The 14,240-nt window shown below is 35.4% G+C and overlaps 1 protein-coding gene across 8 annotated transcripts in view; it reads left to right on the forward strand.

The window, feature by feature from the left end:
- LOC116169925 (cell adhesion molecule 2-like) overlaps positions 1-14,240 on the forward strand; it is a 216,968-nt gene that overhangs the window by 163,702 nt on the left and 39,026 nt on the right. For all 8 annotated transcript variants that reach the window (XM_031486136.1, XM_031486139.1, XM_031486133.1 and 5 more), the window contains exon 3: positions 2,938-3,073. In XM_031486136.1, the coding sequence (XP_031341996.1) occupies positions 2,938-3,073 (136 nt within the window). The remainder of the gene's footprint in view (positions 1-2,937; positions 3,074-14,240) is intronic.

Genomic DNA, 14,240 nt, shown 5'->3' on the forward strand with positions numbered 1-14,240 from the left:
TACCTTCGAAAGATCTCCCCCACATTCTGATTAATTCGGGTCGATTTGAAATTTAAAATTTTCGTAATGAGTTGGGCGTGGAATGCGTAGGAAAAGCGAAAGTCATTAGTCTTGTGATAATGCAGAAGAACTGTTTTATCGGGAGCTTCGCGAAAGAATAATAATAAAGTTTTTACAGTAATTCATTATCATATAATTACGATATCACGCAGTGTCGAATGATAAATGAAGTGAAACAAAGCAGCCGCATAATGGGATGCTATGGAAATTGAAAACTGACACCCTAGAAAAGAAATGCCTTTCCCGACGTGTTTACACAAAAAATTAAATCGCAAATCTTTTAAATGGGATCTCTCTCGGGTTGCAGAAGGATATTATGATAACACGGGTTGTTACGGAGAAATACTGCCTTAATATCTTAGCGTCGGTTGGTTAAGGATAACAATGCATCATATTCATAACGCCTCTGCGTCTATAAGACTATACATACCTCTCTAATGGCCAACTTCTATTGATATTGCTACTATTGTTGCTAATGTACGCATAACGGTTGTACTTATTACTCAACATTCTCGACTCCTCCTTTTCTGACTTACTAGAAACCCTTTTAGTTTAGCTACACGTTCTCAAGATTCATAAGTTATGCTTCAAAATTTCTCGCTTACAAAATTTCTCCTTAACTTTCTATAACAGCTCGGAGCTCCAACCGATTATAATTAAATTCTATGTTACACATACAGGCACTTTACTTCGGATTTACATTGTAAGATACGGATTAGTTTGAGGAAAGTGAAGAAATTACACGATTATTATTGAAACTTGCCCGACTTCGCACCTAATGTTAATACTTTAAGGTTTAACGTATAAGTATAATATTGTGAAGATGACAACCACCGGATCACAATTTTTAAGTCACAGGTTAGAAACGCTGTGAACGGTTCAGGAATAGATTTGTACAACTAGTTTTGAAAGTGATACTTTTTTTCATGAATTTGTAGTTTGATCAAGCAAATTCATGGAAAAAGACACTTTCAACACGTGTTGTACACGATTTTTTTTTGCATAGTGATCCATAATAACCCACAATTGAATAATTTTATTGACATTCGCGATTAACTGTCACTTAAAAATGGATGCTATTGTTCATAGACAGGACTAAACTCCATGGAAACGCATATTAAAAATCGTGAAAAAAAGTACCACTTTAAAAACGATTTTTCGTTAAAAAAAGTCCGATAATTTCATCACTATGTAAAAAAGGATCATTACGAGTAGTTATTGCGACACTACGGTATCGGAAACGGGCTGATGTCGAAGAGGATAAAAAACACCTCAAACCTACCTAGCTCTTTAATGAAACTTCACTCAGTACCTATTCGCCCCCGGAACAACAAAAAAATGCAATTAAAAGTTCAACATTTCTGATTAAAAATCCACCTCTCCAGACATATATAAAATAAACGAAAACCCAATAAATCAAATCGGAGCTGTCACAAATGCATTAAAAAATAAATTGATAACAGGAATTGAAATAAAAAGTACTCTTTCTTTTACACTGAAACAAAGCAGATACCTAAAATCGTTTTGTGTTTATTCGTAAATAATCCCACCAAATTGATTAACCTCAGTTGTATGAGCATTTAATTAATAATTAAACCCAAACGTCTGAACCTAATCCTCATCGTCCCAAAACGACATTGTTTACACAGAAATATGCTAATGGTATTGACAATTTTCAACTTATTATTATGTATTGCTAATGAAAGTAGGTACTATAAAGTGACGTAAAATAGCAATTTTTTATACAGTAGGAATTACCCTCTACTTATAACAGGCAAACTGAAAACAAAAAAGAGAATAATGAATGAGTAATATGAGAAATTTCAATAGTTAAAAAACGCGAAAGAAATTTAAAGAAAAAAGCGTGCAAACGTTACACATACTGACAATCATAAATGAAATACATTTGAAAATGTTAGGCGTAAATAAAAAATCTAATCGTTTATTTTTCTGACTCAAAACATCAAGATCGCGTGCGGAATAAAAAGTGAAATACAAAAGTAAAAAAATAGGTAACCCGACACACACAATAGGAATGCTCTCATTTCGTATGCGAAGCGCGTACCCATCATTTATATCAAATTTGATTTTTATTCCTTGTACAAAATGTGATACGTCCCTAATCAAATTAGTTTATCGTCGACGCTAGCGATCGATATAGTATAATTCGCACCTGGAAACATTTCGTGTTGGCATGCGAAATCAATTTGGAAAAGTGAAATTCAACACACTGTTTGACGCTTAAAACGACTAAAAAGTCGCCGATGTAAAAAAAACAAGCTAAGAGGATAATAAATGCGTAAAGTGGGTACCTGTCAGAATCTGGGGATACACATTTTATCAGGATGTAGCCTTGATGGAAAGCAACTCGTACCTACTTTTTTTTTGATAAATAATGCAAAAAACAATAAAGCCCGTTTTGAAAGTAGCATGATTGTTCGTTTTATTTTGATTAATTTTGTATATGAATGTAACGTGAGCTGTCGGAAATAGGAGCTTTGGTAGAAATTTGCGTGCCCGGGCAAGGGGATCGATGTTTCTCCATCTTTAATACATTATCAAACTCTTTATTGACATTTAAAGTATAATAGATAATAATTTTTATATGGATAGTAACATTTAAACATGTAGCGATCAATTTTCGTGTAGGCAAGTGCTTTGGAAAAATTCCGTGATGTATCACCTAGGGGTACGCAGGGGCAAACTATTGACAGAAATTGGAAATAGATTGAATATCGACCTTTTATCAGTTTTCCACTACTACATTACATATTCGAAACGCTTTATCGAAGTTATCGCATAAATTGGTTCTTTTAACGTTAACAAAATTTTCACCCTCTTGACAATTTTAACTTTTATCCAATTTCTTTGTTGCAGTTGCACAACTCTACGGAAAATCAAGTTGTGTTGTCTTCCGTTCAGCTTACAACGACTGGAGTTTATCGCTGCGAGGTCTCCGGAGAGGCACCCTCTTTTCAAACTGTTACCGAGCACGGACATATGATGGTTGTCGGTGAGTATCCTTTTTATTAGCTAACTAATGCCGTTTTATGGACGGTTGTCTCCGAAAACGTCTACATGGAAGATACTCGAAAATTATTTAAAACGATCGATATACACGAGAAAGTTTCCCCCAGAAAAGCTCTTATCTAAAGGTTGTAATTTGTGTAATGGAATAGATTTCTTTATGACCGCCGATAAAGTTAAAATGTTATTTGTATTAAAATGATGGAGAAGGGTGAGCTTATTCAAAATACTTTTAAAAGGTTTCTGTATTTCGATGGAGAATCAATACTCATGAATATGGGGGTATCTAATGCAACAGATGGATTCTAATGATGATTAACTTTCACCCCCCCATAGAAAATATTCAACAAGTGCATTGAAGGTTGAAACTTTTATACATACAAAGCGTTCCCAAGCAATCATCGAATTGCTCTTGAATTGTCCGCGGGGTTTCGATATTTTCAGAAATAATGCAGATACCAAGGCTAAGACGCTTCAATGCGGATAAACGTTTAGAATTTGTCGGGCGGAGCTTTGCTCTTTTTTACTCCCTTATAACGTGTCTTATAAGTTTAGCCGACGTTTAACTATAAAATGAATCTTTTTACTCTGTTTTAAGTAAAAAAGACGAACAAGCTTAAAATAAAAACTTTTTAGTTGCAACTAAGAAATACGATGGATTACTGTCTTAGTTAAAACGACAACTTTTTTTATTCCGTTTAATTTTGTGTACTGGGGTAGAATCAAGTTTTAGACAATAGTGATCGAAGTTTACACTCTGAATGGATTAATCCACTACTAATTCTGTTACAAAAGGATACGTCGCTATTGTCATATCGTGGCGTATCATAAAAGATTCAACTTGATTTCAACCACCTTAATCCTCCATTTTCCATAAGGACAACTTTTGTTTTATTTAAACTTCTTTGTTTTTATTTGCATCATTCAATTTCTCCTCACGATTGTTCCGTTTCTGTTTCGCTATTAAAATTTGCTTATTTCTTGGAAGGGCTCAAAATATCTACATTTTTCAGTTACCTACATTCCAATTCTTAATGGCGAATATTTTAGAAATCCTGATAGACCTTGAGGCGCCATGAAAGATTAGTCATCGGCTATCGAATGTGACGTAATCTTTCCGGGAAATATGACTTATTTTGTTCTAGAATGTTAGCGACTTCTCGGAAACACTCGACTTTACAATATAAGCAAATAAATGGTGTATATGCGAGTGATAAATAATATTTGGCACGTGCCGTGGCTGCCACACCCTAGTTACGCCTCTGAATTTACAATGACTATTAAATAAAATCCTCAAGTTCTGTCTGCAGAATTTTTTAAATATAATATAGATATTAATTAGTATTTTTACATTTTCCTAGACTAATGTGTCTGCAATCCTACCCGCAGAGCAGAGGATAAAATTTATACCGAAAGCAAAAAATAACTTTTTTGAGGAGAAAAAAAAATAAATAACCGCGATGAAAAGGACTTTTGTAATCGGGTATGCTTTTAGATTTCATAAATGTCTTCCTATGTCTCCACCACAACCCCAATAGGAATTTGAAAAAAAATTGATACAGATGATTTAGTATCTGGGAGTCTTTTCCGATATCCAACTGTATTAAGTAGCACGTCAAAAGCGCAAATAGTGAATTAGTGTCCGTATTAAAATGTTCGGATGATCAAAATAAGACTTATCAGAAACTAAATTCAGTTTCTGGCTCAAACATGGTGCTAACCTTATTTTTTGGACTCCTTCATGCAGTGAAAGCGTGTCGAAATACATCGTAGTAAGAACCGGTTACATTATTCAAACGTCACAATTCATGTAGAATAAATGTGATTGTTTGTTTTAATAAGGGAAAAGCAAAGAAACGCCAACTTTTTATTGGCAAAACGAAATAAGATTTAATGTAAAGTAAACATCAGAGAGTATGGGTAAAAAAGTCGACAGTAAGCGAAGTGAAAAAGTGCTCCCTAATTATTCAATGCCAGAATAACGGGGAGCCAGTAAGCTGTGTGCTGTGTCTTATGTTAATCCTGCATAATTCTAGACGGTTCTGTTAGAACTTCTCATTATTCACGCCGCTCAAAGCTACGTTTTACTTATTAACACTGTCTAATAGGTATAAGCAAAGCTCTTTACGAATCTGTCACACTTTGAAAACTTTGCACTCATACTTGATTAGCTTTTAAATTAAAACATTAAATATTTCACGAAACTTTCCTTACAGCCAATTTCGTTAATCAAATCTGATATGGTACAAGATAATGCCTGCCGTGAGATTTTCTTTTCCGCCGGAAGTACGCACTCGCGTCTCCTTGACAATTTGTTTTTCGAAAAGGAAAATAAAGGGAAAATAAATTGCTGTTGTGATTTAATAAAGCTTAACCTACCTACGGGTACCTTTTCAATACATCATTTTTTTTTCGCTATATATAGTAAGTATAAAGTAAAATTCTGCTTTTGTATCCTCCTTAATTAAACCTTAGCGTACGACGTTTAAAAAATATATAGATAAGCTACTCATAATGCATTGGATTCCGCTTCTTGCAATTTTCAATTGAAGACCTAAACCTTGTTAACATTCGTAAATATTCTCTTATACCAATAAAGTTCATTTGTTGCAATAGTTTTAGTTACGAACACCATCTCTGTTCCTATAATTATCGTACTATAGCGCCAATCGACACAAAATGCAACTTATAACAACTGATTACGTAAACGTAGCGTTTTTTCCCCAATTTCCTCAACCTATATCGAAAGGCATGAGATTATGGAACGGGAAAGTATCTATCAGCACCTCAAACTTTCACTTTTCAATTTTCACTGTTGTCTGACAAAGCTCATTTTCCGATTTTCCAGTTAGTACGTTGGGTACGCCAAAAAAAACTGCACTTTTTGATTGGAATATGCCACTTTCTGTGGTAATAGTTAATACCAAAAGGCAACTTTTGAGATAGGGAGCCACTCGAAAATCCGTGCAGGAAACCAAAATGGTGGCCGTCAAAATGGCGCCATTAGCCGCAATATATTTTTTTGTATCTCTGCTCCTAATAGTCTGATTTTAATTTTCTTTTTTTTTGATTGAAAGCTCTTGTGACGTGGAAAGTTTTGCTATATAACCTTTATCTCTAAAACTTAAGGATTTAGCACAATGCAGTGTTTTTTTTACGAATTTGAATCACAAGTAAGCTCAACCCGATTTTTGTGTGTAACATATGTATGGATTTGTATTATTCAGCACAATATTCTGACTCTTAAGGTCTGATGATGAATCGGTCTATACTATTCGAAGTCGATTAGCTAAAGAAATATTAAAATTCAATTATTTGAAAAACGAGTTTTATTGTATCAGTTTGTATCGACAAATAATTCACTACATCAAGAAAATAGTGGTTGCTATTTAAAAACAGTATGCCCCCTGTGACAGTGACCGTGCAGAAGTATGCTACTGACCCCAAATTGAATGTACGTGGATTGGTAGCAAACTTTTTATAATTATGGATGTCATAAAAAGTTTCTTTAAAAAATGATTTGAAGATCAAATTTTCACCTTGTATAAAAAGCATATCCGGAAAACGGTTAGCCTCGCGGTTAGCATTACGAAAAAAACCGATAAGACCTACAAAAATAATTCTTTTGTTAAGGGATACCCGGGGATACCTATAAAAAATATCAAAATGTATAGGCTGCCCTCGAAAACACCCTATATACCTAAAAATACGTTTTAGGCTTCCCCTCAGGCTTCACGTACCAACAAACCGTTACCATTAATCTCAACCATTGAGGCTCTATCGTCCGCTTACAGAAGGTGGATTCCCTGTATAATAAAAATGATTCAACTTATATGAATAGGTATCTAAAACTTGGAAATCATAATATTCCGTTAATATTCTTAAAGAAAACCCGAGAGAAAATCCTCGAAAAAACCCATGATCTGATATATGTATAAGCACTCCAAATTTCACATTCGTCGTATCTTAAACCAACTAGTTAAATAAAATAGGATAAGTAAGAGCGAGAGTAAGAGTTAAAGTTGATATAATGAGTGTTTCTTTAATTACTTTAAAAGCAGAGTGTATTTTCTGTTTTTCAGAGAAAAAAATTGACGAGTCTTTTCCTTTCAATTTTCATAATGCTTGATATCGTGCCTGATGAAACAAATATTGCGCATTTTAAAAAAAAACATGGCGCATTGAAATTTTCCGAACTTGCAGGGTAGATACATGGAGTTTTGGGGTTGTATCGATTTAATTTCTAAACGATGGCCTTTTTTGTCGAAAAGACCGGGATATTGCACAATTAAGAGCTTAGGTACTTGTGATACAAATTCGTAAAAAAAACACTTTTTTTAAAAATTGTGCTAAATCCTTAAGTTTTAGAGATAAAGGTTATATAGCAAAAAAGTTTCCTCGTCACAAGAGCTTTCAATAAAAAAAAAAGAAAATTAAAATCGGACTATTAGGAGCAGAGATACAAAAAAATATATTGCGGCTAATGGCGCCATTTTGACGGCCACCATTTTGGTTTCCTGCACGGATTTTCGAGTGGCTCCCTATCTCAAAAGTTGCCTTTTGGTATTAACTATTACCACAGAAAGTGGCATATTCCAATCAAAAAGTGCAGTATTTTCCCCATTCTAGCCATCTACCCGACGTACTAAGTCCGAAATTGTCTTTGAAATCAGTAAACGTTTAAATACGACCTAGATTGATTAATAACCACGGGAGTTTTTAGAAACTTGTCCGAGTCCTAGTGTTTAATTCTCCTATAAAATATCTTTACCAATTTTCCGGCCCGATGCGTGTAGTAATGTTTTACAGAGATGGGCAAATGTCAAGTTTTTGGTGATACTTGAGTGAAATTCGATAGCTATTCGTTACGGTACAGTTGCGACGAACTTCCCCCTGAGCGGTGTAGAAAATAATTCGGTTTTTAATTAATTGCGGCTCTTGTGGTTATCTTAAAAATCTGGGACAACTTGCAAACAACTAGATTTGAACTCGTTCTATCCTTGATTTTATTTATTATGGGAATCTAAAACATCTTATAAATAATTAACGGCGCTGAAACCAAAGAATATTAATTGTCCCTCATCTTCGCCAGGACAACATCCTTCGGTGGTTACAAAAATAATTCCAAAATTCCAACAGGAGAGGTCGTAGGCGGACTAATTAATTACGGTATCTCCAAGGAATTGCGGAAAATGCTCCATATCACGGTCTTCTTGCGTAATGAAGCCCAAACCTATCATTACTATACCGGGTGTTCCTTGTAAATCGCAAACTAAACGGAGAAATTCCGGGTGCTTCGTTACATAGTGTATTTGAATATTTGATTTGCTTTCCCGGTTTGGCCAGAAGTAATCTAATATTTTAACAAAAAGGTACTATTTATGATACAAGAAGTTGAAGAGAGCTTCCTTAAATATATGGTTCAACAACTCCTGCCCAAAACTACCTCTTTTTCCCAACTACATCAACATCCAATCAGGTAAATCCAAATGGTTGAAAAATGAAATCAATCATTGGTATGCAGTACGTGATTCTTTGAACTTACAGCTCTTTACCTACATCAGGATCTCCACATTCATCACATAAATTAGGATTAGAAATTTACATCTGGTTCACGACGAATTGGAAACATTTGGGTTGAAAATTTTCCTTAAACTTAAGAAGTTATTAAGTTATCAAATTTGAAACATACTCAACACTGTAACTTCCAACGAACCCAAATTTTTTCAAATTCCACCTTAGTGTTATTAACCTAAGTACCGCCAACTTGACAAAGATGAGATCGCATACCTTCAATTCGGTTTTAAACATAATCCCTTCACTCCGAATAAAAAGCCTTGGAGGAATTGAAAATAAATTTGAATGTGCCATTCAAAAACTGCAGTACATCAATCCTGATATTGACTCAAATTCCATAAGAACTAGTTGTCGGTACAAAATTAATAAAATCACCCTCCCCTCTGGTAATTTCAACAAAAAGACCTTAGCCACTTTAAAATCTATTAAGTACAAAATAAAGGCATACGATCTTGACAAAAACTGACAAATGCAATGTCTTAGTTATTTTACAAAAATAGGACTATATTTCCAAAGTAGAAGATTTCCTTAAGGGAGACGATTTCTCTCCTTCCAAAGGCAATTTTAATTACTTTCAATTGAATTTCAGGAAATTTATTGTATCTCTCAAAGACAACTTCAAATCAGAATTTGACGTTAACCACTACCAATTCCTTTTGATGAATCCCTACATCCCCCGACTTTATGCCCTCCCCAAAATCCATAAACCTGGACACCCGATGCACCCCATAGTGTCTTTCTCGAACACTCCTGTCTCTAAATTATCGACATGGTTAAATTCTACCCTCCGTTCCTGCCTTCACAACTCCATTCCCCTTTGTCAATTAGTAACTCGATTCAATTTGCCAATGACCTTTCTAACCTCAAAATCTCCAACACTCAACGTTTAGTTTCCTTTGATATCGTTAGTCTATTCCCTAGTGTACCTACCCTTACAGGACTGTAGATGTCATCAACTCTTTTCTGATTTAATACAAATTTTTTTCCTTTTTAACTCGAAGCAATACATTCAAAAATCAGGCCTCCCTATGGGCAACAACCTCTCCCATTCCCTGCCGAAATATTCTTTGCGAATTTAGAGTTACAATCCTTCTTTAAAAACCTAACTATAAATACTCGCTTCAAATTTTATCGTCGTTATGTAGACGATATCTTCGTTGTTTTTGAAGGGGATGATCGTGACTTGGTTTCCTGTTGTAATATCCTCAATTCCGCACATAAGAATATCCGTTTTACTGTTGAACTCGAACTTAATAGATCCTTTAACTTCCTAGACCTATCATTGAGCGCACTGGCAATATATTAAACCTCGGTATATATAGAAAACCCACCACTACTAATAATCTTATTGATTTTTCCTCCCAACACCACCTTTATCACAAATTAGCATCCTTCAGGTTCCTTTTCCATAGGCTTTAGGTATAATATTCCGGTCAATACCAACAAATTCAACGAAGTCCAAGTTATCTATCAAATTGCTTCCCAAGCCAATTGCGCTCTCCAACTTATCAAAAACCTAAAATTCAAAATACTCTGCAAAACAAATATTAAAAATTCCATTTTCTTGTTCAAGCTTCGAATAATTTCTTCCCGTTACCCTATATTGGAAAATACTCTGATTGTTTTAAGAACATATTTAAACAACTTACAACTAATTTTTAAAGCTGAACATACTCATTTCCCATACTAAAGACCCTAGTTCTCCTGTTGATAAAGTTGGATTTTATCAGTTGAGTTGTGCCATTTGTCAAGCCACCTATATTGGGCAAACTGGTCGTAAAATTGCCACTCGTATTAAAGAACACATTGCTTGGATTAAGAACAATAATTCCTCCAGTACCAAATCCGCCTGTGCTTCCCACATAGGTACTTAAATCTGGCTAACCCTTTAACCCGAATTCTGACTTGAAAATGTTGCACATCTGCGATAAGTGTGACCCTTAATTTCCTGGAAATCAAAGAAATAATTAATAATTATAGATTCAATCCTCTTCTCTCCCTTAACGAAATTCTTAATATAAATAAAGACTTGCTATTTTTACATTCATTTTCAATCATGGATCTACCTCTAGCTGTCATTTGCTGTAAATTTAATTTTGTCGTTTCTTGCCGTCATCATGGCTCGACGTTTTAAAATTTGCTTCTTTTAAATTTATATTCATCTATGTAGCTGTAATTAGTTTTTACCCTTCTCCCTTCTTAATGATTCTTTATTGTAAGTAGGTAGTTCCAAAGTTAACTCTTTCCTACTAGCAGCAGATGTTGCGGAAGATTTATTACCGACCCTGCCACTATTTTGCAAACTACGCTTAATCCATCTGGGCGCTTTGCCTTGTGGAACGGTTTTTTTGTTGATAAGAAGAACAACCCAACTGATCCTCTCCTAACTTCCGTTTGGATTATATAAGGTAAATTGTTCGAACTACACTAATCCCCAGATCCAAATCTAAAAGCTCATTGTGATCTATTTCTCTCCGCTGTTTTAACCCGACTCGGTATCGTGATAGTTAAGGTTTGTAACCTATGACCCGTTTACATCGCTTAATTTTAAAGCCCCCTTAAATAACCTAGAACGACTACCGGAACCCAAAGATTGTCGTCCATACATTTAGTCAATCTATGTATAAATTAATTTCCTCTAAAACTTATTTAACCGATAATTACACTCAACTGTCACATGACTGACGCGGCCAAATCAAAACTGTCCATTTTGAAAAAACTGCCCAATCAGGATCTCATTTTCTGATAATTTCTCTAGGGATGGTTATCGCGATAATCGCCCTAGGGAAGATTATTGGTGACGTCCCGCCTACGACGCGTCATAATGAAAACTCAAAAATAATCGTAGCTGGAGAAAGAAACAACATAATAAGCAATTATTTTAATTAGTTAATTAGTTGAAACTCTAAATTATACAAGCTTTTAAAAATCAAAATTGATTGCTATGAAAGGTACAATTATAAAAATTCATAATTCTAGGTTTTTTTGCGCTAACGTCACACTCTTTTTCAAGATTGGTTGAGGAGCTCGATGAGCTGGAACTTGTAATTAAAGTTGAAGAATAAGTGGACGATGATGCTTCATTCCTCATTTTTCCTATTATTTTAGCATGATGACATGAATCCAGCTGGAGGTAGGGCTTAATGGAAGCTGTGCTCGCATGTCCAGTAATCTTTATTAACTGCTCTTCGCCAACACCCTCTCTTGCCAAATGGGAGACTGCTGAGGATCTCAAAGAGTGATTGGTGATTTTCGTTATTATTGTATCAACGCCGATTTGTTTCGCATCAGATTTCGTCCATTTCCCTATTTGATTTTTTCCAACAGGAGAATTTTTGTACCAGCCAACGGAAGAAGGATCCCTCCATAGTGGGTTTGGGAGTCAGGAACAGCCTGTTTGTAGTAACATTTGGTCCTCTCTTACTCAGGAGCTTCTTGAATAACCTGAATTATTCAGATGATACTAAATAAACTTGTAATTTTACAAAATAACAATTGATACCTCACAGGACAAAATTCCGACTTCTCCGTGTTAGCTACCAGCCATTTGCTGTCTGCTAGTTTCCGACCTCCATCTTGTGCAGTCTTACTAAATACTGGGTTGTATTCTATTCTTCCGGACCAGACGCCGGAATTGCTTACCTCGTCGTGGAAAAAATTCACCTCGGCAACTGCGGCTTCCCCTCCTCGCCAAGCCAGTTCATAGCTAGCAATGTAGTAGAATTTTCGTTCCAAACCGTCAGGTGTATCCTCGTCGAGCTTTGAAACAATATCTTTATATTCCGCATCACTCAGGGCAGATGAGCTGCACTTCCGTTTTTCAGGCAGCTTCTGCAGTTCACGTCTTTTGGCGTCTCGGGCGGCGCGACTTTGTTTAAACTCCACTTCAGAAAATGGGTCAAACCTTACACCGAATTCTTGAAAATACAATTTTTGAAGCTGCTTGGCGGTCACGTTCCACATTGTTTTTATCACCGATTCCTTATAGTCTTCTCCATTCTTCTGTTTCATGTTGTACCCCCAATCCTTCATAATTAGGGCAAGTTTTGTGGTGGGCGTCGTTCTTGTTAATTCGTAACCTCGTTGTCCGCAAAATTCATGAAACTGCTTCCATACGTAACCATTCGATTTCTTAGTATTTATTGGCGTCACTTGATCGATAGCCACGTTAATAGTAGCTTCGGAAGCCTCACCGAATCGCGTAGTGCTCATATTTGTTCAGCAGAAAGCAGGATTCGCGCAGAATATTAGGTGTATTACTATAAATAACCGACGCACTGGTCAAATTTGAGATTTGTTGGTATAAATTGTTTTAGTTGCTATAGAAATGCTGAATAAAACAAGCAACTAGAATTTCACGGTAATATTCACCCGATTTTTAATCACAATTTCTACGGTGTTTCGTGAAATTATCTGCAGAATATAAGCGCAGGCGACACGCTTACGGATAATTTTGCCCTTGCGAAGAATCCTCGTAATGGTTGCCCTTAGAAAACTGCCCTCGGGCAGTTTTCAGTGCAACCAGCACTCGTGATTCCTCGCGTGGGCAAAATTATCGGTAAGCATGTGTCGCCCTTGTTATATTACTATTGATAATTTTGGGCTATCTAATTGATAATTTATCGATCTTGAATGTTGAGCGAACCAAAAAAAAGCACCTTCATTAAAATGTTCGACTAGAAAATCCAAAATACACGACATGTTTCGGAGCGAACTCGTTCCATTTTCAAGTTTTAAGTAAAGAGGGTTTATCAATCAATACATCCTAAAAATTTTTTTTTAGAATTAACGCCTAAGTAGTAATTAAGTGCACTTACCTAGGGGGAATAATAAAATCGCAACGCCGACATTTTAAAGTGATAATAAATTACAATATATATATAGATAACAACCTAAAGTTAACAAAATCTAGTACTAACAAGAGATCTACAGGGAAGTCGGTATATCGTTGACCAGCCCAGGGTCATTTTTGTGTCTACCTATTTCCAACATTTCTAACACATTAAGTAAAGGGCCTTTGTTAATAGAATGCAAAATTTCAAAATCTGAGTTAACATGAAAATCGTGACCCGTAGAAACGATGTGTTCCGCAAACGAAGATTCTACGGGTAACGAATTGTATTATTCCCCCTAGGTAAGTGCACTTAATTACTACTTAGGCGTTAGTTCTCAAAAAAATTTTTTTAGGATGTATTGATTGATAAACCCTCTTTACTTAACACTTGAAAATGCAACGAGTTCGTTCCGAAACATGTCGTGTACTACAACTTCTGTAAATTTTACTTCATTACATTTTATGGGGAGATCTTGGATTTTCACTTAATTCCGTTTACCCCATTCGGCGCTGGAACCATTACAAATGTATTTCTTATAAACGCCAAACGTATTGAAAGAGGCAACGGAACCGAACAGTTCAATGCTGCTGACGACGGAAAAAAATATACAGGGTGTTTCATATAAGCATGTAAAAAAAATTTGGGTGGCAGAGGGGACAAAAGAAGCAACGTGTTTTGTTCGGGAGGAAAATTCTGACACTCAAAATTTGGTTAATACCTTTAACAATCATTTATATTCTT

The sequence above is a fragment of the Photinus pyralis genome, unplaced genomic scaffold (assembly GCF_008802855.1).
Source record: "Photinus pyralis isolate 1611_PpyrPB1 unplaced genomic scaffold, Ppyr1.3 Ppyr1.4_LG4, whole genome shotgun sequence".
Taxonomy (NCBI): Eukaryota; Metazoa; Arthropoda; class Insecta; order Coleoptera; family Lampyridae; genus Photinus; species Photinus pyralis.